General features: G+C 40.8%; 1 protein-coding gene across 5 annotated transcripts in view; it reads right to left on the bottom strand.

The window, feature by feature from the left end:
* Nucleotides 1–25,491, bottom strand: part of cfap251 (cilia and flagella associated protein 251) — a 106,310-nt gene that overhangs the window by 47,163 nt on the left and 33,656 nt on the right. For 4 of the 5 annotated variants that reach the window (XM_068055029.1, XM_068055027.1, XM_068055030.1 and 1 more), the window contains 5 exons: nt 22,677–22,757; nt 19,083–19,160; nt 17,910–17,954; nt 16,923–17,137; nt 13,457–13,651 (listed from right to left, as the gene is read on the bottom strand). In XM_068055029.1, coding sequence (XP_067911130.1) covers nt 13,457–13,651; nt 16,923–17,137; nt 17,910–17,954; nt 19,083–19,160; nt 22,677–22,757 — 614 coding nt within the window. The remainder of the gene's footprint in view (nt 1–13,456; nt 13,652–16,922; nt 17,138–17,909; nt 17,955–19,082; nt 19,161–22,676; nt 22,758–25,491) is intronic. The other variant, XM_068055031.1, reaches the window with a different exon arrangement.

Here is a 25,491-nt window from a genome sequence, read left to right as displayed (position 1 = left end):
GGCTGCAGCCTAAGTAGATTATACTTTAACATGGTACTGACGAGTTGCTGACTAATTATTTTGAATCACAGAATTATAGAATGGATACAGTGCAGAAGGAGGCCATTCGGCTTGTCGTGTCCATGCCAGCTCTCTGCAAGAGAAACTCAGCTAGTCTCCCTCCCCCACCCTTTCACTGTAGCCGTGCAAATTTTATCTCTTCAAGTGCTTATCCAATTCCCTTTTAAAAGTCATGATTGAATCTGCCTCCACCACTCTCTCAGGCAGAGCATTCCATATCGTAACCACCCGCTGCATTAAAAGTTTGCTTGTATCACCATTGGTTCTTTTGCCAATAACCTTAAATCCTTGTCCTCTGGTTTCTAACCCTTCTGCCAATGGGAACAGTTTCTCTCTATCTACTCTGTTTAGACCCCTCATGATTTTGAACACTTCTGTGAAATCTCCTCTCAACCTTCTCTTCTGAGAACAGACCCAACTTCTCCAATTTATCCATGTAACTGAAGCCCCCTCATCCCCGGAACCATTCTCTTAAATCGTTTCTGCACCCTCTCGAAAGACCTGACATCCTTCCTAAAGTGTGGTGCCTAGAATTGGACACAACACACCAATTGAAACCGAACCAGTATTTTATAAAGCTTCATCGTAACTTCCTTGCTTTCGTACTCTGCCTCGATTTATAAAGCCCAGGATCCCGTATGCTTTTTTAACCACTTCCTCAACCTGCCTGTACCACCTTCAACCATTTGTGCACATATACACCCTGTTTCTGCAACCTCTTTGGAATTGTACGTTTAGATTATCTGTCTTTATTCTTCCAACTAAAATGTATCAGTTCACATTTCTCTGCATTATATTTCATTTGCCATGTGTCTGACCACTCCACCAGCCTGTATATGTCCTCTTGACATCTATCACTATCCTCCTCACAGTTCACAATACTTCTCAGTTTTGTCATCTGCAAATTTTGAAACTGTGCTATTTATGCCCAAGTCTTGGTCATTAATATGAAGCTTATGGCCAGTACCTCAGCAATTTCCACCCTTACTTCCCTCAGCATCCTTGAATACCCTGGTTCAATGAATAGTGCAGGAGCAGCACCAGGCATACTTAAAAATGAGGTGTCAGCCTGGTGAAGCTACAACACAGGACTACTTGCATGCCAAACAGCAGAGGCAGCATGCAATAGACAGGGCTAAGCAATCCTACAACCAACTGATCAGATCTAAGCTCTGCAGTCCTGAATGCTGGTGGACAATTAAACAACTAACAGGAGGAGGAGGCTCAACAAGAAAGCCCATCCTCAATGATAGGGGAGCCCAGCACATCAGTGTAAAAGACAAGGCTGAAGCATTTGCAGCCATCTTCAGCCAGGTGTCGAGTGGATGATCCATCTTGGCCTCCCCCTGAGGTCCCCAGCATCATAGGTGCCATTCTTCAGCCAATCCAATTCACTCCACATGATGGCAAGAAAGAGCTGAAAGCACTGGATACTGCAAAGGCTATGGGCCCTGACAACATTTCGGCAATAGTACTGAAGACTTGTGCTCCAGAACTAGCCGCACCCTTAGCCAAGCTGTTCCAGTACAGTTACAACACTGGAATCTACCTGGCCATGTGGAAATTTGCCGAGGTATATCCTGTGCACAAAAAGCAGGACAAATCCAACCAAGTCAATTACCGCCTAGTCTAAGCTCGATCATCACTAAAGTGATGGATGGGGTCGTCGACAGTGCTAACAAGTAGCTCTTGTTCAGCACTCACTAACGCTCAGTTTGGGTCCCACCAGGGCCACTCAGCTCCTGATCTCATTACAGCCTTGGTCCAAACATAGACAAAAGAACTGAACTCCAGAGGTGAGGTGGGAGTGACTGCCCTTGACATCAAGGCAGCATTTGACTGAGTATGGCATCAAGGAGCCCACGCAAAACTGGAGTTAATGGGAATTAGCACAAAGGTTGTGGTTGTTGGAGGTCAATCATCTCAGTCCCAGGACATCACTGTAAGAGTTCCTCAGGGTAGTGTCCTGGGCCCAAACATCTTTAGCAGCTTCATCAATGACCCTCCCTTCATCATAAGGTCAGAAGTGGGGATGTTTGCTGATGATTGTACAATGTTCAGCACCATTCGCGACTCCGCAGATACTGAAGCAACCAGTGTCCAAATGCAGCAAGACATGGACAACATTCACGCTTTGGCTGATAAATGGCAAGTAACATTCACGCCACACAAGTGCCAGGCAATGATCATTTCCAACAAGAGAGAATCTAACCATTTCCCCTTGATGTTCAATGGCATTATGATTCTGAATGGTCTTGACAAGGTGGATGTGGAGAGGATCTTTCTTCTTTTGGGTGAGTCCAGAACTAGGGGGCACTGTTTTAAAATTAGGGGTTGCCCCTTTAGGACAGAGATGAGGAGACTTTTTTTCTCTCAGAGTTGTGCGACTTTGGAAAACTCTGCCTCAGAAGGCGGTGGAGGCAGGGTCATTGAATATTTTTAAGGCGGAGGTAGATAGATTCTTGTTAGGCAAGGGAATCAAGGGTTATCAGGGGTAGATGGGACTGTGGAATTCGAAACACAAAAGGTTCAGCCACGATCTTATTGAATGGCGGAGCAGAATGGCCTACTTCTGCTCCTAATTCATATGTTCATATCAACATCCTGGAGATTACCATTGACCAGAAACTGAACTGGACCAGCCATATAAATACCATGGCTACATGAGCAAATCAGAGGCTAGGCATTCTGCAGCAAGTAACTCACCTCCTGTCTCCTCAATGCCTGTCCATCATCTACAATGCACAAGTCAGGAGTGTGATGGAATACTCTCCACTTGCCTAGATGGGTGCAGCTCCAAGAACACTCACGAAGCTCAATACCATCCAGGGCAAAGCAGCCCACTTGATTGGCACCCCATCCATCATCTTCAACATTCACTCCCTCCACCACAGATGCACAGTGGCAGCAGTGTGTACCATCTACAAGATGCACTGAAGCAATTCACCAAGGCTCCTTCTAAAGCACCTTCAAAACCCGCACCCTCTACCACCTAGAAGGACAAGGGCAGCAGATGCATGGGAACATCACCAGCTGCAAGTTCTTCTGAGTCACACACCACCCTGACTTGGAACTAGATTGCCGTTCTTTTACTGTCGCTGGGTCAAAATCCTGGCACTCCCTTCCTAATAGCACTGTTGGTGTACCTACACCCCAAGGACAGCAGCAGTTCAAGAAGGCAGCTTACCACCACCTTCTTAAGGGCAATTAGGGATGGGCAATAAATGATGGCCTAGCCAGTGACGTCCGCATCCCATGAATGAATTAAAAAAGTCCCATCTGGTCTTGGTGACTTAGGAACATAGGAACATAAAAAAATAGCAGGAGTAGGCGATTTGGCTCCTCGAGCCTGCTCTGCCATTCAACTAGATCATGTCTGATCTTCTACCACAACGCCATTTTCCCCCACTATCCCTTTGATATCTTTAATATATAGAAATCTATTGATCTCTGTCTTGAACATACTCAATGACTGATCTTCCACAACCAAGTGGGGTAGAGAACTCCAAAAATTCATCACAGTGAAAAAATTCCTCCTCGCCTCAGTCATAAATGGCCTCCCTCTTATTCTGAAACAGTGTCCTCTGGTTCTAGAACACCCCACACCCTCACCCCATCCTTCCTGCATCAACCCTGTCGAGCCCTGTAAGAATTTTGTATGCATCAACGAGATCACCTCTCATTCTTCTAAACTTTGGAGAATACAGGCCCAGTCTCCTCATAGGACTATCCAGCCATCCCAGGAATCAGTCTGGTGAACTTTCGTTGCACTCCCTCCCTCTATAAGTATATCCTTCCTTAGGTAGGGAGAGCAAAACTGTACACAATACGCCAGGTGCGGTCTCACCAAGGCTCTACACATTTGCAGCAAGACTTCTTTACTCCTGTACTCAAATCCTCTTGCAATAAATGCCAACATACTGTTACGAAAGTGCTTCCACTTTATTTTAATATTTTGTTTTGAGGACTTGTGTTAAAACTGAAAAGATTCTATGGATGGGTTTTCTTTACCAGGTTCACCAAAAGGATACTTGAGATGTTGTTCGAAAGCCACATGTGCTGGAAATCATGTGTTTTGGGCTCAGGAAACAACAGAATCCTTGGTGACCTGGGGAAAATAGTTAGAGAAACCAACGGCTGAATTTTATAGCGCCCTTGATGTTGAGAATGGTGGCGGGAGGGTCGGAGGGGGGCATGAAGATTGCTCCGGATGAGGCCCACCACCAACCTCGATGCCGGCAGGGCCTGCCCAATCTCAGCGGAGGTGGAGAGGCCTTGTGGCGTCCCCCCCCACCCCGCCGCTCGGCAACAGGAACCATGATTTACATAATAAAATAAGTTAACTTTACCTGTAGTACCCCACACGATGTTCCTGTCTTCTCCTGATTTGCTGCCGTGATCTTCATCCTGGCGGCCGGCACTGCCGTGCCTTCGAATCCCCGATGGGGAAACGAGGCATGACTCCTGTGTGGAGCGGGGAGAAGTGAAAGCTTCAGGTCAGGAGGGGTGTGGGAATGGGGAAAACCGCTCCAATTGGTTCTAGAGATGGTGGGAAGGGGTTGAGGGTCAAATGTTCTGAAGGTGGGGGGCGCTAAAGTTCGGCATTTCCAAATATGGTTTTCCAGGGTATCGGTTATTTCATTTATTGAGAACTCATTGGGGAGGTGCTAGAGGAAATGCAAAGTTTGAATAAAATTTAATTGCTAATGGTGTGGTGCGACCATTAAACATTTAAATTTACTGCATTGGCGCCAGACGCTGTTGCTGGGGACGGCTCACCCGCCCCCTCCACGTCATCGAGGGGGGCAGCCGCCCCAGTATGCTAATGAGCCGCCGCGTTTGGAATCACAGCTGCTCTGCGATGTGCATCCAGAGTGTGTGGGCTGCCAATTTACTCACCCGCCAACTTTGGCAGCGGGTCTATCGAATCCAGCCCCACATGTCAAGGTTTATGGAGGTCAGGAGGTCGACTTTCTGTTTGGGGTTTGTATATTGTTTTCAGTGCAGTTGTTGAGGTGTGAATTGTTTGAAGACAGTTGGTGTTTTCCTGGAAAGAAATAATGAAACCACCCAGCTCACCTCTTTCTCTACCTTTTTGAAGAAATCCTGCAAAGATCCAGTGTGGGAGAGCTAAAATCCCTGGTGCTGCATCTCTCCTGAGAAGCTGAAAAAAATTGAGAGATTCAAGTGCTTGCTGGCTGAAAACTCGGATGCCACATTTCTCCTGGAAAGCCTACTAGAATAGTTCTCGAGAATGGATTGCTTCTGAAACGATTTCAGTGACCCGTCTCCGTTTACCTGGACGCCAGAGTAAAAGGGGATATCTAACTTCCTTCCATATCTTCTCTTTTTTCCACCAACAATTAGCAAGAATTTGGCCAAATTAGTCTTTTTTTCTAACAGACCTCCACAGAGAGAATTTCTGCATTTTTTCCAGTGTGTGTGTGTGTGAGAGAGTGTAGTTGGGGAATTTATAAAGGGAACTTTCATATTTCAATCTGTGTGTTAATGCTCTGCTTCATTACTGGTTAAGTCTAGTTTTATAATAAACTGATAAACAACAACATTATTAAAGAAACCTGTTTGGTGTATTTTATTCTCAGATAAAAATAGAGAGTGTATGATTGGCTGTACCTGTAACTGGGTAAACATTTAAACATATGTTGTCATCTGTGCAGAAGTGGAACTCGAAAAGACAGGGCACTCCACCCACATCGGTTGTAACAATACAATTTACCTTCCTGATTGCTTGCTGCACATGCTGGTTAGCTTTCAATGACTTATGAACAAAGAAGGTCCCTTTGGACATCAACGTTTCCCAATCTCTCACCATTTAAGAAATGCTCTGCACTTCTGTTTTTCCTACCAAAGTGGATAACTTCACATTTTCCACATTATATTCCATCTACCATGTTCTTGCCCACTCGCTTAGCCTGTTTAAATCCCCTTGAAGCCTCTTTGCATCCTCCTCACAACTCACATTCCCACCTAGTTTTGTGCAAACTTAGAAATATTACACTGATCCTTGCGGTACCTCACTAGTCACAGCCTGCCAATCTAAGAATGACCTGTTTATTCCCACTCTGTTTTCTGTCTGTTAACCAATTCACAATCAATGCTGGTCTATTACTCCCAATCTCATGTGCACTAATTTTGTTTACTAACCTCTTGTGTGGGACCTTATCGAAAGCCTTTTGAAAATCCAAATACACCACATCCACTGGTTTCCCCATATCTATTCTGCTAGTTACATCCTCAAAAAACTCCAACAGGCTTGTCAAACATGATTTCCCTTTCATAAATCCATGTTGACTCTGCCCATTATTTTCTAAGTGTCCAGTTATCACATCCTTTATGACAGATTCTAGCATTTCCCCTACTACTGAGGTCAGGCTAACAGGTCTGTAGTTCCCCATTTTTCCTCTCACTCCTTTCTTTAATAGTGGGGTTACATTTGCTATCTTCCAATCTGCAAGAACCGTTCCAGAATCTGCAGAATTTTGGAAGATGACCACCAATGTATCTACTATCTCAACAGTCACATCTTTCAACACTCTGGGATGTAAATCATCAGGTCTTGGGGATTTATTAACTTTCAGTCCCATTAATTTCTCCAGTACTACTTTTTTTTATTAATACTAATTCCTTTTAGTTCCTCATTCTCGCTAGTCTCTTGGTTCTCTAGTATTCCTGGGAGGTTTTTTGTTTCTTCCTCCATGAAGACAGACACAAAGTATTTGTTTAGTTTCTCTGCCAGTTCCTTATTCCCCATTATAAATTTCCATCTCCGCCAGGAATAGGCCCACATTTGTCTTTGCTAATATTCTCCTTTTTACATATCTATAGAAGCTTTTACAGTCCGTTTTTATGTTTCTTGCTAGTTTACTTTCATATTCTATTTTCTCTTTCCTAATCAGTTTCTTGGTCATCCTCTGCTGAATTCTAAAATGCTACCAATCCTCAGGCTTACTACTTTTTGGCAACTTTATAAGCCTCTTCCTTTGATCTAACACAATCTTTAACTTCTCTTGTTAGCCATAGTTTGATCACTTTTCCTGATGGGTTTTTGTGCCTCAAAAGGAATGTAAAATTGTTGTAAATCATGGATTAATTCTTTAAATGCCTGTCTACATCATACCTTTTAATGTAGTTTCCCAATCTACCACAGCCAGCTTGCCCATCATACCTTTGTAATTTCCTTTGTTTACATTTAAGACCCTAGTTTCAGATTAAACTACATCACTCTCAAACTTAAAGTAAAATTCTAACATATTATGGTCACTCTTCCCTAAAGGCTCCTTTTCAACAAGATTATTAATTTGCCCTTTCTCAATGCACAATACCAGATCTAAAATAGCCTGTTCTCTAGTTGGTTCCTCAACACACTGTTCTAGAAAACCATCCTGTATGCTTTCCAGGAATTCGTCCTCCGCAGCATTAGTGCTAATTAGGTTTACCCAGTCTATATGTAGATTTATGTCCCCCATGATTACTGTATTATTCTTGTTGCATGCACCTCTAATTTCCTGATTTATACTGTGCCCTACATTACCATTACTGTTTGGTGGCCTATAAACACCTACCAATGTTTGCTGCCTTTTGGTGTTTCTTAGCTCTACCCAATCTTGATCTTTCGATCGAAGATCTTCTCTCACTAGTACAGATATCACTCTTTACTAACAGCACTCTTTTTCCTTTTTGCCTATCCCTCCTAAATGTCAAATATCCTAGAACATTCAATTCCCAGCCTTGGTCACCCTGCAGTCACATCTACATAATGGCAATTATATCAAACCTCTTTACTTCTATTTGTGCCATCAATTCATCTACCTTGCTGCGAATTCTGTGTGTATTCAGATAGCGTGCCTTTAATTCTGTCTTTTTATTATTTTCACAACCTCTAGCCTTGTCTGCTGGTGCACGTTTAAGTTTGTACGCTCTGTCCTTTCCTGGCACACTCTGTTTATCATTACCTTTATTGCCACCTTGCTCTTTTGCCTCTCCTCTCTCTTTAAATGATCACATCTTCCCTCACTCCCACTATTTAGTTTAAAGCCCTCTCTACTGCCCTCGTTATATGACTGGCCAGAACACTGGTCCCAGCACGATTCAGGTGAAGACTGTCCCAACGATACAGCTCTCACTTTCCCCAGTACTGGTGACATCAACTTTAAGGACAGACAGCCTAACACCTCCTCTTTATCAATTTTTAGCTTATCTAGTATCTCAACCAACTCCTCTTTCACTATGACTTTGGGAGCATCTTCTTCCTTGGTAAAGACAGATGCAAAGTACTCATTAAATAACTCAGCCATGTAGCTGCCTCCATGGATCCCTTTTTGGTCTCTAATCATCACCACTTGTTCTCTTAGTACCTTTTACTATTTATATGCCTATAGAAGACTTTTAATTCCTTTTTATGCAAGCTGCCAGTCTTTTCTCATACTCTCTCTTTGCCTCTCATTTCCTTTTTCATTTCCCCTCTGAACTTCCTACATTCAGCCTAGCTCTCACGTATTATCAACCTGACATCTGTCATATGCCGCCTTTTTCTGCTCGGTCTTACTCGCTATCTTTTTCATCATCCAGGGAGCTCTGGCTTTGGTTGTCCTATCTTTCCCCTTCGTTGAAATGTACCTTGACTGTACTTGAACCATCTCCTTTTTAAAGGCAGCCCATTGTTCTGTTACAATTTGCCTGCCATTCTTTGAGTCCAATTTACCTGGGACAGATGTGCTCTCACCCACTGAAATTAGTCCTCATCCAATTAAGTATTGTTACTCTAGACTGCTCCTTGTTCTTTTCTATGGCTGATATAAACCTTATAATACTATGATCACCATTCCCTAAATGTTCCCCTACTGGCACATGATCCTCTTGACCCACCTCACTCCCCAGAATCAGATCCAGCAATGCTTCCTTTCTCATTGGGCCAGAAACATACTGATCAAAAAAATTCTCCTGAACAAACTTCAGAAACTCTTCCCAATCTCTGCCCTTTACACTATTACTATTCCAGTCTATATAGGATAAAGTTCCCCCATTATCAATACTCTACAGTTTTTACACCTTTTTGTAATTTCCATGAAAATTTGCTCCTCTATATCTTTCCCACTAGTTGATGGTCTAATGAATACACCCAGTAATGTAATGGTATCTCTATTGTTTCTTAGCTCTAACTAAATAGATTCTGTCCCTGACCCTGCCAGGATATCCAGCACGGTAATATTCTCTTTAATCAATACTGCCACTGCTCCTCCATTCTTTCCTTCCCTATCTTTCCTAAATACCTTGTATTGAGGAATATTTAGTTCCTATTCCTGCTCTTTTTTGAGCCAGGTGTCCGTTATCAACATGACATCATATTCCCATGTGGCTATTTGTGCCTGCAGCTCACCAACCTTTTTTACTATGTTTAGTGCATTTACGCACATGCAATGTAAACCAAATGTAGATTTTATTGCATTCCCTCTTAGTCTGAAACATAAGCAAAATACTGCGGATGCTGGAAATCTGAAATAAAAACAGAAAATGCTGGAGCAGGGTCATTGACCTGAAACCTTAACTCTGTTTCTCTCTCCACAGATGCTGCCAGACCTGCTGAGTATTCCCTCTTAGTCTGACCCCACCTTAATACCTTACTATTTCTGACTCTAGTGCTATTTGTTGTCCCAATACTTTGTTCACCTTGTTTCTCCTTTCTATTGCTACATCCTGGCTCCCATCCTCCTGCCATGTTAGTTTAAACTCTCCTCAACAGCACTACCAAACCGCCCCACATCTGGGCTATATAGGTCCCAACTCCTCCAGAACCAGTCCCAATGCCCCAGGAGTCTAAAACCCTCTCTCCTGCACCATCTCTCCAGCCACACATTCATCTTCTCGATCCTCCTAATTCTATACTCACTAGTGTATGGCATAGGGAGTAATTTGGAGATAACTATTTTTGAGGTCCTGCTTACTAGTCTCCTTCCTGGCTCCTTAAAATCTGCCTCATTCCTTTTTCCACCTATTTATTCCTACAATGTCTGCAACCTTCAAAGTCCTTTTCCTTTGCTTATTAGCTTTCTTCCATTATTTTCAACAAGAAACTATGAGATTAGGCACAAAACCAAAACTTTGAACAGCCCCCTTTCAACTCATTTTTAAAAATACATACTGCATGGTTTAAAATTATGAAATATTTTCTGTGACAAAAGCCTTTCATATGCATGTATTTAAAATGTATCATTCACCTATTTTTGTTAAATTGACTGGACTCAGAACATGTTATAACATTTTAAAAATACATAATTACACCTAAAAGCATTTCTCCCTATCCATGTTGACTTCATAATTTTTTCATTTCAAAGTGAATGTATTAATTTTAAATAATACTTTTCTTAATTTTCCTCCATCTTCATTGTATACTGTAGATATTTTTGATGGTTATTTATTATAAAATTGGAGAGTTTGTTTCTGTATAAAATAATAAGATTAACAAGATAATGACAGACTATTACAGCATAAGAACAGGTTTTTCAGTTTATCAAGTCTGTACCAATGGTTTACTTCACATAAAAAATGACTTGCATTTATATAATGCCTTTCACAACCTCACTCAGGATGTCTCAAATTGCTTTACAGACAGACAATCAAGTACTTTTGAGTCTAGTTACTGTTGTAATATAGGAAACACAGCGGCCAATTTACACACAGCCAGCTCCCACAAACGGCAAAGTGATAATGATAACGTGATAATTTTTTTGTGATGTTGATTGAGGGTTAGATATTGATCAGGACACTGGGGATAAACACCCTGCTCTTCTTTGAAACAGTGCCACTGGATTTCTTATGCCCAGTGGAGAGGGCAGACAGGGCCTCGGTTTGACGTCTGATCTGAAAGACAGCACTTCCGACAATTCAGCACTGCACTGGTGTGTCAGCCTAGATTTTCATGCTCAATTCCTGGACATGAGCCAACTAAGCGAATCCCAATTTCCTGTTCTCTCCCCATACCATTTAATTTTCTTACTGAAGCAACTATTGGATTGCTTTAAAAAAAAAACAATGTAAACATTAATTTCTGAAATGCATCAAAAGAAATACAGGATTGACTGGGTATGTTTAAAATTAATAATTTTGCCTTTAATTATTTCCACAAATATCAGTATGTATCAGGGAGACCAACATGGTGGGCATGACATTAAAAGAGAACAAAAATATATAAATATATAAAGACATATAAGATAGGAAAGGGGGAGATAATTGCTAAACTAATCAAACTGAGAAAGGATAAAATCCCCAGTCCATTAGAAATTAGGGAAGAGATAGCAGGGGCACTATTACATGTATATAAAAACCCATTAGAGAAGGGAATGGTGCCAAAGGACTGGCTGACAGCTAATATGATTCCTATGTATAAAAAGGGAGATCAAACAAGTCCAGGGACTATAGACCAATTAACATGTCAGTTGTAGGAAAGAGAATGGAATCTTTACTCAAAGTTGCAATCACAAAATCTAGAAACTGAAAGTAGTCAGCAGGGATTCCAAAAAAGATCATGTTTGACCAATTTTATTGAATTCTTTGAAGTAACAGAAAGGGTAGATAGGAGTGATGCAGTAAATGCAACATATTTGGAGTTACAGAAAGCCTTTCATAAGGTACCTCATGGTAGACTCACGAATAAAGTCAGAATGTGTGGAGTCAGACGACAAGTAACAGGATGGATAGCAAGCTGGTCCAAAACAGAAAAAAAGACACTACTCAGATTGCAAATGATAGGAAGTAGTATTCCACAAGGATCAGTGCTATTGTTCACAATTTACATAAACAATTTGGACTTGGGAATCAAAAGTATAATTCCAAAATTTGCAAATGACATCAAATTGGGGATTGTAGTTAATTCAGAGGAGGACAGTGACAAAATACAGGAAGATATTAATAAACATGTAGAATGGGCGTGTCAATGACAAATTAATTTCAATATGGATAAGTGTGACGTAATACATTCTGGTAGGAAAAATAAGGAGGCCACATAATCCTTGGAAAATAAGTGTATAAATGGGGTTGAGGAACAGAGGAATCTGGGGTACAGATACATAAATCACTAGAAGGGCTAGAATAAAAACAAACAAAGCACTGCGGTTCATTTCTAGAGGGATAATATTGAAGAGCAGAGAAGTTATGTTAAACTTGTATGGAACTTTGGTTGGACCACAGTTCTAGTCTCCATATTATAAAAAAGGACATATAGGTACCGGAGAAGGAGCAAAATGGATTTACTAGAATGACCAGAAGTGAAAGGTCATACCTATTAGTAAACATTGAACAGGCTGGGTCTCTTTTCTATAGAGAAAAGAGAAAACTGATGGGTGGCTAATGGTGATCTTTAAAATTATGGAAGGGTTTGATAGGGGAGATGTTGAGACGATATTTTCATTTGCGTGTCAAGACCACAACTGGATAGTCACTAATAAATCCAATACGGAATTCAGGAGAAACGTCTTTATCCAGTGAGTGGTTAGAATGTGGAACTCTCTACCACAAAGATTAGTTGAGGCAAATAAGCATATGAGGAGAAAGGAAGAGAAGGATCTATTGATGGGGTTAGATAAAGAAGGATGGGAGGAGGCTCGGATGGAGCATAAACACAGGCATAGACCTGATTGCTTTGTATTTTTTAATATATCCGAAAGAGGCCATAGAAAGGAAATATATACTCTTTTTTTCAATAGTCTCCCTCAGCTATATATTTCTGGTGATAGATTTATATAATTTATCAAACTACTTCGTACAACGTTTATGCAAACTAAGAGACCACTGAAGAGCAGTGGAACTAATTGTATGAAAAATATTCATGACTACCTTACTGGTTTAAGTTAAAGTGTTGGAGTGATCTAAGCAAATTTTGCCCTTGCAGTAGACAGTTCATGGAATATCTGCTAATATGCTTTACCTGTTCTTGTTAAACACTGCCACACCTCTGCCAATAATGGCAAAGGAGCCACTGTCTGTGCTCAGATACAAGAATAGGAAAATAGCCATTTCGCTAAGGTACCAGAGAGTGACTAGTGCCAATGAAACTGAACCAATCTTCAGAAGAGGAGGGAAGGAAGCTGACAGAAAAAGGAGGAAAATTCTACTTGGAGCTCTCCAAAGGCTATATATATCCAGAGGTTCACCATTATACTTGCATAACCACAGCTTACTGGTAGCACTTCATCCTAAATATCTGAAAACTCTCATGTAGAACTAACCTATATACAAAGTATTTATATGAATTACAAACTTTGAGTAGTACATATAGTTAAGAGTTGATTACATTTTTAACACAATCAGAATATTTCAAGTAATATTGTTTGAGCATTTGTAATGATTAGTATCATTTAAATAAAATATGAAGATTCCTAACCTGACAACAAATTGCTGAGCATTGATGGTAGACTCTGACGGGTAAGAGGTTTTCTCATTGGCTTTGGGAGCTGGTTGACTGGAGAAGGAAATTGAACTGATGGGTCCCAGATTGAAGTTACTGTACCAATTAAGTGAGCAAAGCTGGTCATCATAAAACTTGATGCAACCTTTGACATCACAAGTCACAATATACCTGTAATGACCATTATAAATACAGTTATTATACAAACAAATACAGACAATTGATACCATTGCATGGACATTAACACACTTGTCAAATAATATTTCAACACCATTGCAATCACAAAATTACAAAGATGAAGATTTAGATGAAACTTTATATTTCAAGATGTTTGAGCTGTCTTTAATTCCCCAGTCCAAATTGATGACAACAAATACCTTCCAGCCCCTTCCATCACTTGCAGTGTTTGCAAAAAGACATCGGGCCAAAATTCCAATGGCACCACTTTGCTATCAGAACTAAGGTGCAGTGGGACTCCTACCCACATGAGCTCACCATAAATGACAAATTTACAAGAAATAGAGGTGTGCACGTCTTCAACATCACAGATACACATGGGATGCGGAAAATTGTGAGAGGGCAAGATTTAAACCTCAACTGGGCCTTGAATGGGTGAGAAAAATGGAGCAGCAGAATGGGGGGCTTAAGAAGGGGTAGGGGGATAGTGAGGAAGGAAGGGGGAGATGGGAGTGGAGGCTGGAGGAGAGGCAGAGACCTGGCACTGCAGCAGCATATAAAAACCTGTTGCTGCTTAAAAGGACTAAGGCAGGACTGGAGCAAGCAGGCAAACTGAGCAACAAGGATACAAAAACAAAATACTGCAGCTGCTGGAAATCTGAAATAAAAAAAGAAAATGCTGGATATATCCAGCTGGTCCGGCAGTATCTGTGGAGAGAGAAACAGAACTGACATTTCAGATCTGTGACCTTTCATCCAAACAAGAAGGATGGTAGCTAGATTAAAGAACCAAATAGCAAATTTAAGGGAGTTGGACATGCACGTTCTCTTAATGGAGATATGGAGCAAAATGAAAGTTCAGGGTTGACCCTAACATATGATAAGCAATTTGTGGAGAGTGTTGAATGTGGCAGTGAGTGACATCTCTTGGAACCAAAGAACTATTTTATGGTGCAGGAAAAATTGAATGACCGCAACAGAGCAGCCAGGTAAGCTATCTACTGCCCTGAACCTTCTTGGCAGTCTCTTTATCGGTTATATCAGTGGCAGAGCCACTTGCCACACATCATTTTGTGGTTGGCCAAATCATCTCTGAAAGGCTGCCTGGAAACCTCTGCTATTGGTTTTCCGTTTCAGGTTTGGCCTGTGAGTCTGCGCTCAGCTCCTTCTTGCCAAGTTGGCCAAATCTCAAATTCGACACCTCCCCAAACCCCCACAGTTGACTAAACCTAGCCAATTTCAATCATTATTTATCAGGTGCCAAAGCAATCAGAGGTGAAAGTGGGATTTGATAGGTCGATGCAGATGCTCCACAGAAGTCAGCCCTGACCCCTGAGCTTGAGCCCCAAGGTCTCTGGGGCTCTGCTTTGAAAAGTGGGATGCACAATGAACATCACACTTACATGGAGATACTGAGGGTCATATCGAAGGACTGACACAGATGGAAGAGATCGCAGTAGAGTTCAAAGCCATCCTTAGTGCTAATAAGCAAGAAGAATTAAACACAGGGCATTACTCCTGGAGAAGGTGATGGAACCACAAATATCTGGATTCATTCCTCCAACAGAGAAACCTTCAGATCAGTCTGTACATCCACTTTGAAAGTACTGGCTTTCAGGCCTTAGGAGATTGTTTGGAGAGAATGATGAAAAGTGGCTTCCGAGAGCTTAAGGGCCTGCTAATCAGATCCATGATCCATAATAAGGAGGTGTCTAGAAGCCACCTTCATGATATCATCCTGTGTCCCAGTGACAGCTTGTGTGAGCTTTCTAGCCTAACCCCTCAGATAGCTGCTAACACAGATGTCAGGATAAAAGGACCAGGCTGTCCATGTACCTGCAGTGGTGTTACATCTTGAAGAGTCCTCTCAAGACTCAGAAGCCTGAGATAAAGGTTACCTCAGCCCCAGTGCTTCTGATAGCATAGTACAGCTAATTCACTAGTGGTGTCCTTAGTTCTCGGCTATCACCTCAACACAGCATCGATTAAAAACAGCACAAAGAGGCACCAGGGATTGGCATGGTGGTAATAAAAGGTAACTAATCTACAAGCTTGATATATATTAGGGGCACTTCTGGTGCAAATGGCAAAATTTCTGTCATTTGTAGACATGTAAAAATTGTTTGTGTAGGTGCACGTTCTGCCAGCATTCAATTATCCCGGAATTTTTAGCACTTGTTTTGGAACGGCATAATGGCCATATTTGGCTTGCGTTTTAGATGCCAGACTATTACAGAACTACACGTCATTTGCAGCAAAACAAAAATCTTTCCGAGGCCATAATATTTTTTAATTTTTGTGACTTGTCACACTGCAGCCACCATTTGTGAGCCAGATGTAAATAATTATATAAAAGAAGATTTGAATGCTGGATACATTGTGCAATAAATGTCAAAGCTGTCAATCTAATGATGTGATCATCACCTGTCACATTTTTGATCGTTCATGTCAGCACTGTCCCAAAACAAAATAAAATCTTCAGATAGCTATAAAACATTAAACAATGCAAAATAACAGATATATGGGAAAAATTTCAAGATTGTAAGAAGATGTTGAGCTTTGGTTCATGATGAGAAATAAATTCCTCAATTAGACTTCAACTTGGAAATTACTTTCTGCTCGCCATTATTGTCCATTACTTTTACTCCCGTCTCCTAGAAAATATTTTGCTTTCAATTTGTAATATGGCATAATTAAGGTCTCAAATCACCATTATGGTGTTCAAATAGCTTGGCTGCAAATAAACACGTTACAAAACACAATTCAACTGTGTTTTTTAAACTGCATGTTAATCAAAAAAATCCTACAGTTGATTATTGGAAAATATCTATTCAGTATCACAATTATTTCTTCATTCGTAGTATTCTCTGAAAAGATGAAAATATAGGGAAGAGTCCCTCTTCACTATTTGGAGCAAAATGGTAAACATATTCTTTATCTGAGTTTAAAATTTCATTAGTAAAACAAAATGATGATGAGGCATACTTATGTAAAGAATTAATGTTTTAGGATTTCAGCAGGGAATAAATTCCCCTAACAAAAATGACAGAATGCTTTTTCCACTATTAATGACGCACTAGCAAAGTTTTTGGAATGCACAGCTTTGAAATATATCATTTCTAAGAAACCAGTTTTGTTAAGTGACTAAAGAAAAACATGCATTTTCCCATTTTGAAGTGCAATTTTGAATGATTACAAATGAAAGTTAAATACACATCTGAATTTTTACAAAGAATTCACTGATGATAACCTGCCTCTCCCTTACCTGTCACACATAGTGACCACTGTAATACTATCATTTTGTAGTTTCATCAGCTTTAGAGCCTTTTTTTTGTATGATTTCACTGCATCAAATTGAATTTGTGGCGTGCTCACAGTATCCCAGATAACCAAATTCCCTGTAGAAGTTGCAGTGAGTACTTGTGAAGGGGTAAGATGGAAAACTGATTGACTGTAGAGTCCCACAACCTTGTTAAATGTCTGTGGAAGAAAAGATCAAAGGAGTGAAGTTTAAACAGTTGACCATTTGACTGTAAACAAGAAAATGTCAATCTCCTTGCTGCAATAGTAATAACTGAAGAAGCATCATTTATTTTCAGTGAGTAGGAAGTTAAAAACATTGAGAACTGGAAATTAATAGTTATTTATATAGCCTATGTTATTCCTGGTTTTTGTACTTTTAACCCCTTAAACCACCTAGCTGAATGCCTGCTCCAAGGCAGTATCATGCTTTTGCAGTTCCTATCAGGATGCATTAGAAACTGCTCATCGGGCTCTCTCCTCTGATTTTCTTTTCCAATGCAGGGACAGCTCAGACGTTTTGTCCATCCACCTTGCTCAGATCAGGAACCAAAGCAAGACATGAACTTCTGTGTGTCCACTCCATGTCACACACTGACATTCAGCACCACCACACCACCCTTTAATCCTGTTCTTAATATAGTTATACAGCTCGGTTTTGAAAAAAGGGAGTTAATTGCCACATCATTAAATGCTTTTGTTCAAAGTCTCTGTTCCTCATATCTGTTACTCTATAGAAAAAAGAAAATCTTCTAACCTCTAATTTCATTTGAGGCTTGTTAATTTAAAAATTGTGAACAACTTTCAAAAACGCTACACAGAATGTGGAAAATATGGAGCTTTTTGTTCTGCAGAAATACTGAAAATTATTAAATTAATTTTTGTCTTACCTATATAATTTTTTCAGGTTTCAATGGAGCATTTTAAATAATAAAGTGTCATTAATACTTACTTCATCTGTAAGAATTGGTGATGCAAATTCCAACTGGTTATCTTTCTAAAGGCATTAAATACAGACATAGATTAATGAATCAGTTCCTAGTAAAATTATAGTTCAAATTAACATATTAAAATTCAGTTTCTCTTAAAATTTTGCATAAATTTCTGATAAAAATTAAATACCAATCACAATTGCTCCTTAGTTTGCCCTTCTACTGTATTTCTTTCTTCAAAATATTGGTACATGAGGCAAATTGCATTTATGTCGATGTTAAGCTTTTGATTGCTGGTTATTAGGAATTTTAATGGAGAACCTGTTCAGTCAGGGCCGCTGATCAACAAGCAGGACAGGCCTTTGAGTAACTCTGTCTCCCTACCTATTTCGCTTTCCCAATGGTGGGTTGTTATTACAGTGTAACAAGTTGTCACAGGCAGCTTGCATTTTAAAAATGATCACAGGAATTTATATACTGCTTATATACTGAGACTATAAAATTTAAGACAGAATGCATGACTTTAAATGGGGTCTAAATTATGCTTGCAGACTCTGTTCCAATTATCCCTTCCTGTCTAATTCCACTTCAACTGAAGATCACATTTCGTTTTAACTCCACATATGCAATGGAAATCAAATAATCTATCCGAAAAAAAGAAAGTCAGTCATTTCATTTAGCATTCCCTGACCTGGAGCTGCAAATTACAAAGAGTTACAAATACCCCTGGTTGTTAGTTTACAAGCAGCTACAATTACCTGGACTTGCCTATTTTGACACCTTGCCCACAGGGAGTACTTGAGTAATGATCTTAAAGAGACAGGCAATATTAACAGCTAAACTTCACGGCTGTACTCGATGCATCAGATTATCTGTAAACTGCATGAGATCCATTTGGGTGTATAAAAATAAATTATACAGGAAAAATCCCAGAGAGGATGCCGAAGTTAATCAAACTTATTTCAACTGCTCGATAAACCCTTCAATAAATAAATGTCACTTTTTAAAGAAATGAAATTACTGTGTTGTATATTACTGTATATAACATTATATTTGTCAGTAAATTAGACAAGTTACGCAAGTTTCAAGCTTCAGATGGAACTGTAAACCACAAGACATCTTCTAACATATGCCAAACAAAATAAAGTAAAAGATGCTTGAGGTAAATGTCTGCATCACTCAATAACACTCACCCAAGTGTAGAATACAACTTCAGTTTTACCATTGCTGAGCAGCTCAGTATTATCTTCAGGATTAAATAGTACAAAAGTCTAGAAAGAACAACAGGATAACTTAAGAAAAACTATCAAGTTATCTTTCCACATGTTGCAGTCAACTCCACTTAAGTGACTATCTGACTGATTACTTTAGATTAAAATAAATAAAAAATCCAAAACTATTTACAATTTAGATCTATTATTCACTCCTGATTAGTGAATAATTATGAACATAAACTAATGTTATTCAAAAATGTTATTTTGCACAGATTACAGATCTAATGTTTAGAGGCAGAGTTACACTTTCTGAAGAACCTCTTTACAGTACATTAAAAGATCAATGCAAGAACGCATTTTAGAAAATGTTTCCATTGCAATTAATTTTAGATCAGAAATTACACAAAAGCTGCATTTATACTGCTGTGTGAAGCACTAGCAAATTAATGTTGATAAATTTACGACTAACTGGTCGCTTTCTCAAAATAAATGAAGTACATTATAACAACACATTAGAATTAGTTTTAATGCAAGGTAAATATGCTTTACAAAAGTAACTGAGAACAGAACCAAGCCTTTTAAAAACATTTAATTATGGGATAAATATGCTTATGCATAAAAATCTATTACTTTGTTTTCTTCAGGGCCATACAACACCAGATATAAAATTACGATCAAATCATTTTTGAAACAAAGTATATTTATAATATGTTAAAAAATATTACTTTAGCGCAAGCTTCCTGTCGACATTTTCTCATTATAGATTCCTATGTCCACATTTATAATGGAAAACAGCCTATGTAAACTTGTTACGCTGTAATTAAACCCTCCCTCAAATCGAGGCACAGCAGGAAAGTCTAATTAAATTGTGACGTTTATGTAGACTGTTCCAACATAAATGTGGACATAGGAGTTTATTATGGAAATATAAAAATAAGAACAGAATATATAATTTTAAAATAGGAAATGAACTACATTTCCATACCTGTCCCAATTATCCAGACATCTAACTTATAGAATCATAGAATGGATATAGCACAGAAGGAGGCCATTCGGCCTGTCATGTCCATCCTGACTCTCTGCAAGGGCAACTCAGCTAGTCCCCGCCCCCGCCCTTTCGCTGTAGCCGTGCAAATTTTCTCTCTTCAGTACTTCATTTCATCTGCCAGCTACATTTGGTGCTCACTCAATGGGAGGGTTTTAACATGGATGAGTGGGTGCACGCAATGGGAGAGTTTTAACTTGGGTGAGTGGGTGGGATTGGGTGTGGGTGGGGGTTTAAAAATTCCAAGTGGATCAGGAAACCCACTTCAACCAGCCGAATTCCGGGTTTTACGGAGGTAGGACAAGGGATGAGTAGCCAACCTGATACCAGGAGACAGGGTGGTGTTTAAATATATTAGTGAGACTGGAAGCCTTGAATTCAACCTGCTTTGTAGGTTTAACTGTGGCCAGCCAGGTTTCCTAGGCCTTTCCTAAGCTCCCCCAGCATCAGGCCACCCTCTTCTCTGGATCGGAGGAAGGATCAGACATTATATCCTCCGACCCCGCTGGTCCTGCAGCCTCCTCTGGAGTGTACCCCGTCTGAATAGAAGCCACGCCCATCAATGAGGCTGACATCCAGACAATGACATGAGGTGCACGCTAAAGGCCTGCTACCCGACGGGACCCGACGACATGTGTCAGGTTTGGGTTGGGTCGGGTCACTCTTCCGGGTCCGGCCTTCAGGCTCAGGTTGGCTCGTGTCTGGGTAAAGTAAGTAAAGTATTGCTGGTAAGTGTTAAAAGTAAAAAAACCTACCTGAACTGGGAGTCCGGGACATCAAGGAGGGAATCTCTGAGTCTGCGCAGTGAGTGAGTGAGCATCTCTAGGACGTCGTCGCGCTCATGCTGCAGTTTCCTGCAGATTTGGAGTTGCAAGGTAAGTAAAGGGAACATTCCGGTGGTCCGGTTGGGCTCGGGTCGGAGTCGGGCGTGGGAAAAAAATGGAGGGGCTCTGGTCCAATGTGGTTCTGTCGGGATCAGGTCGGGTTTTTTTTCCTGACCTGAGCAGGCCTTTAATGCACGCTGTGGGCTGCACAGCATGTGGGGAAAGGCAGATTTGCAGGCTTCCTGTGCGCTACCGAACCCTGCCTCCCTGATTTCAGCATGTCAGTAAGTAAAAATTTCCACTAATGAGTGCAATGCTGAAGGACATCAACCGCACGACAAAACATAGCAATGTCATACCAATAAACAAAAAATTCCATGAAATAGTTCCCCTGAAATTTTTTGTTTTCTTATGTTTTATTACATAAACAGAACCCAGTAAGTTCATTACAACATATAAAAAGCTTTTCCACTCTTTTATCCCATTCCTTTGTTGGTTTTCCACTTAGTGACACTTCCAATACCATATGAACTGAGGAAGACTGCTCCTACCCAAAGCCTGTGTTTCAGTAAATCAAGACAGTTGCCTCAATTTAAGAATCAGCTTGGTTGAGTTGGTAATCTGTTCAACTCTGTCAGAAGGTTATAGATTTGAGCCTCACTCTAGGAATTAAGCAAATAATCCAAGATGACAGTACATGACAGAGGAAGCAGTGCATTATCAGGGGTGCTGTCCATCAGATGAGATATCAAACCATCATCCACCTGCCTATTGAGTGGAAATGAACAATTCCATGTCACAATTTGAAGAAAAGTAGGGCGTTCTCCTGGCATTAACATTTCTCCCTCAAACCAATACCACCACAGATTAAGTGATCATTTTTTTTCATTATTGTTGTTAGAGACACTGTGTGCAAAATGGCTGCCATGTTTGCCTACATCACAATGGTCACTACACTTCAACCCAATTCATTGTATTATGAAATGTTTTGAAATATTCCTGAGAGACAAGACAACCTGCTTAAGCTGTCAGCTGTGGCTCAGTTGGTCACAGTCTGAGTCAGAAGGTTGTGGTTTCAAGCCTCACTCCAGATGCTTGAGCACAAAAATCTAGGCTGACACTCAAGGAGCACTGTAGGAAGTGCCATCTTTCAGATGAGACATTAAACTGAGGCCCCTTCTAGTCCCTCAGACAGATGTAAAAGATCTTATGGCACTATTTTGAAGAACAGGGGAGTTCTCCCCAGTGATCTGGGGAGATAATAAACATCACTAAAAACTGATTATCTGCTCATTGTCTCATTGCTGTTTGTGCGACGTGGCTGCCGTGTAATCGACATTACACCAGTGACAATACTTCAAAAGAACTTCACTGGCTGTAAACCACTTTGAACGACCTGAGGCTATGAAAGGCACTATATAAGTGCAAGTCTTTCTTTTCTTTAACCGCTTATCTGGAACAGAAGTGACGCTTGCACTTAAAGAATAAAACTTGTGCAGGAGTCGCCTGATCTCCCATCATAAATTTTGGTGGAGGATTTATGGAAACCTGGGAGAAATTATGCAATGTTTTGAATTGCCAGCCAAATATGACATGAAAATTTTATGTCATCTATATCATGCATATGATGTTTGACTTATTTATTTTAATGCAACTTAACTGATGCAAAAATGTGTAATTTATGATAAATTTTCAGCTATGTACCTGAGGACCAAAGACAGGACTCAGGTCCACAGAACAAAGTGGACCTTTAACTTCTGAAGTCCAGTCCCAGATGGACACACGCTAAAAGAAAAGTACAAAATACACAGTTTCAGTCAAAATGAAATGAACATTGAATGAGGTACGAATACGTACTAACTTACTGGCATTAAAATTTTAAATCTTTGTTTGAATATCTCCAATCAGATATGCACCCCTCCCAAAGCATCAAAACACATCTAACTAAAATCAGACTAAATTCTATAGGCCGGATTTTATCCCACTGATGGGGACCCCCAACGACAGGCCGGAAGGTGGGGCAAACCTGTCTCGCTCTCCATTGGACCCCTGTTGCTATTTCATGGCGGGCAGCCAATTAACAGCCCATCATAGGGGAAGCCATCCATTTAAGGGGAGGATTGGGAGGGATCTTGGTGGGAGGAGGCAGCCATCGCCACTGGAGGGGCCCTCCAGGGGCCATGATTTGCCCCCAAGGGCGTAAACCCCCCCCCCCAGGATGCTAGGAGGTCATCAGGTTTTAACTGGCAGCATCTCAATATGGCATCTGGCCCCTTAAGGGCCTCAACTGGCCTGGGGTGGGAGGCCATTCTCGGCCTTCCCACCCCAGAAAAATGGCAGTGGACCAGGACAACGTCGGGAATGGCACCCCTTGCCATTTTTCCCCCCCACATCATCCGTGCCCATCCCCAAGGGCAACATAAAATCCTGCCCGATCTGACTGTGTTGCATTATCCCTCGTCACCCTCCTTATGCAACTCAGTGGGATAGTCATCACTTGGTTGCACTCATAACTATCCAATCATAGCAACAGTTTCTCCAGCAATGGCTTCCATTCCGACCCTCATACTGTACTGTTCCACAAAGATTTCTCTTTGCCCCTCCTCCTCTTCCTTGTATACATGCTGGCTCTTGGTGACATCATCTGCAGACATGGGGTCAGTTCCCACAGATAAACTAATGACACACAGCTCCATCTCTCCACCACCTCTTCCTCCCACTCCAATATCTGAATTATCAGCGTGCTTGCCCAGCATCCAGTCTTAGATGAGCCACAGTTTCCTCAAGATAAACACTGGGAAGACCAATTTATTGTTAGAAACTTAATTTCCTTGTCAACAACTCCATCCCCTTTACCAGTGCCTCAGACTGAGCCAGAATGTTTTCACCTTGGCATCCTATTTGACCTTGAGCTGAGCTTCCAACACATAACCTATCCATCACAAATACTGGTTACTTCAACCTGCAAAGCACCATCCAAATCCATTCCTACCTCAGCCCATCTGCTACTGAAACCTTCGTCCATACCTTTGTCATCGGCAGACTGGAGTATTCCAATTCCTTCCCCGCCTAACGTCTCATTTTCCACCCTCCATAAAATTGTCCTCATAGAAAACTCTGCTGCCTGTATTCTATCCTTTACCTTGTTTTGCTTGCCCATCATACCTCTACTCACTGTCCATATTGGCTTCTGGTTGCCCATACACCTCAAAATTATAATTACCTTTCCACGTGTTTGAATTATTTCACAGCTCCACTTTCCTATCTCTGTCACCTCACCCAGCCCTACAATCCCCCTGCCTCAAACCATCCATGCCTCGGACACTGGCATATCTTCACCTCCTTTGCCCCATTAATGGTGGGCATTCCTCCAGTAGCCCAGGTCCCATGCTCTGAAATTCCCTCCCTAAACCCTCCAACTTCTTTAAGATCCTCCTTAAAACACATCTCTGAATAAACTTTTACTCTTTTTTCTGATTACACATCTGTTAAGTGCCTCTGGGATATTGGGGCGGTGGGGGGGGGGGGTAGGGGGGGAGGTGTGGTGTGGTGGTGGTGGTGGGACAGGGGATAGAAACGTTTCTTTATAATTTTTTTACATTAAATCTGAAATGCCTATTCCTTTAAAAATTTAAATGTAAGGGCTGGAAGCCCTTTAAAAATGACATTGGTGCCTGCACAGTGACATCGGACGTTGTTGCCGGGGGCAGACCACCTGCCCCCTCCACATCAATGTTGGTGGGTGGCGGGGGGGGATGGTTCACCCAGGCCATGTAAATGAACTGCCGCATTTAATATTGCGGCAATTCCACGGACCGCCATTCTTTACAGCCACAATTCAGCTCATTGAGCACTAATGAGGTATTCAAACACAGAGACCTAAAAGGCAATACATCTAGGTAAACAAGTTTATATCCCTATGGGGCAAGAGTTCTACTTGACAATGAAAACAGCCATGGATGGCTAAAGAGGTAAGGAACAAGAGAAAACTAGAAGAAAAAGCATACAAGAATGCAAAAAAAGAGCACAGATCCTGGCAAAAGATGACAAAACAGATAGTAAGAGCTACAAAAAGGGAGTAAGAAAAGAAACTTGCAAAGAATATCAAAATCAACACAAAAATCCGCTACAATTATATTAAGAAAATCTGGGTGGTTAAGAACAATGTGGGCCCCTTAAAAACTGACAATAGTGATATTATAAATGAAAATAAGGAAATGATGGACATTAAATAATTATATGTGATGCTATTTACAGTAGAGGAAAGTGGTAGCATGACGGACAACCCAAGAAAACAAATACTGAAACAGGAACGGCCAATCACCAAAATTAAAGTAAGCAAATTAACAGTTATGAAGAAAATAATGGCACTGAAAAGCGACAAATTCCCCAGTATCGATGGTTTTCATCCCAGCAATTTAAAGGAAGGAGGTGAGAACATTGCAGATGCCCTAACTAAGTTCCTTCAATTCAGGAACTGTTCCTTTAGATTGGAAATTGCACATGTAACTCTGATGTT

This window comes from Heterodontus francisci, chromosome 23 (genome assembly GCF_036365525.1).
Source record: "Heterodontus francisci isolate sHetFra1 chromosome 23, sHetFra1.hap1, whole genome shotgun sequence".
Classification (NCBI taxonomy): Eukaryota; Metazoa; Chordata; class Chondrichthyes; order Heterodontiformes; family Heterodontidae; genus Heterodontus; species Heterodontus francisci.
This window is presented reverse-complemented; position numbering and strand designations above follow the sequence as displayed.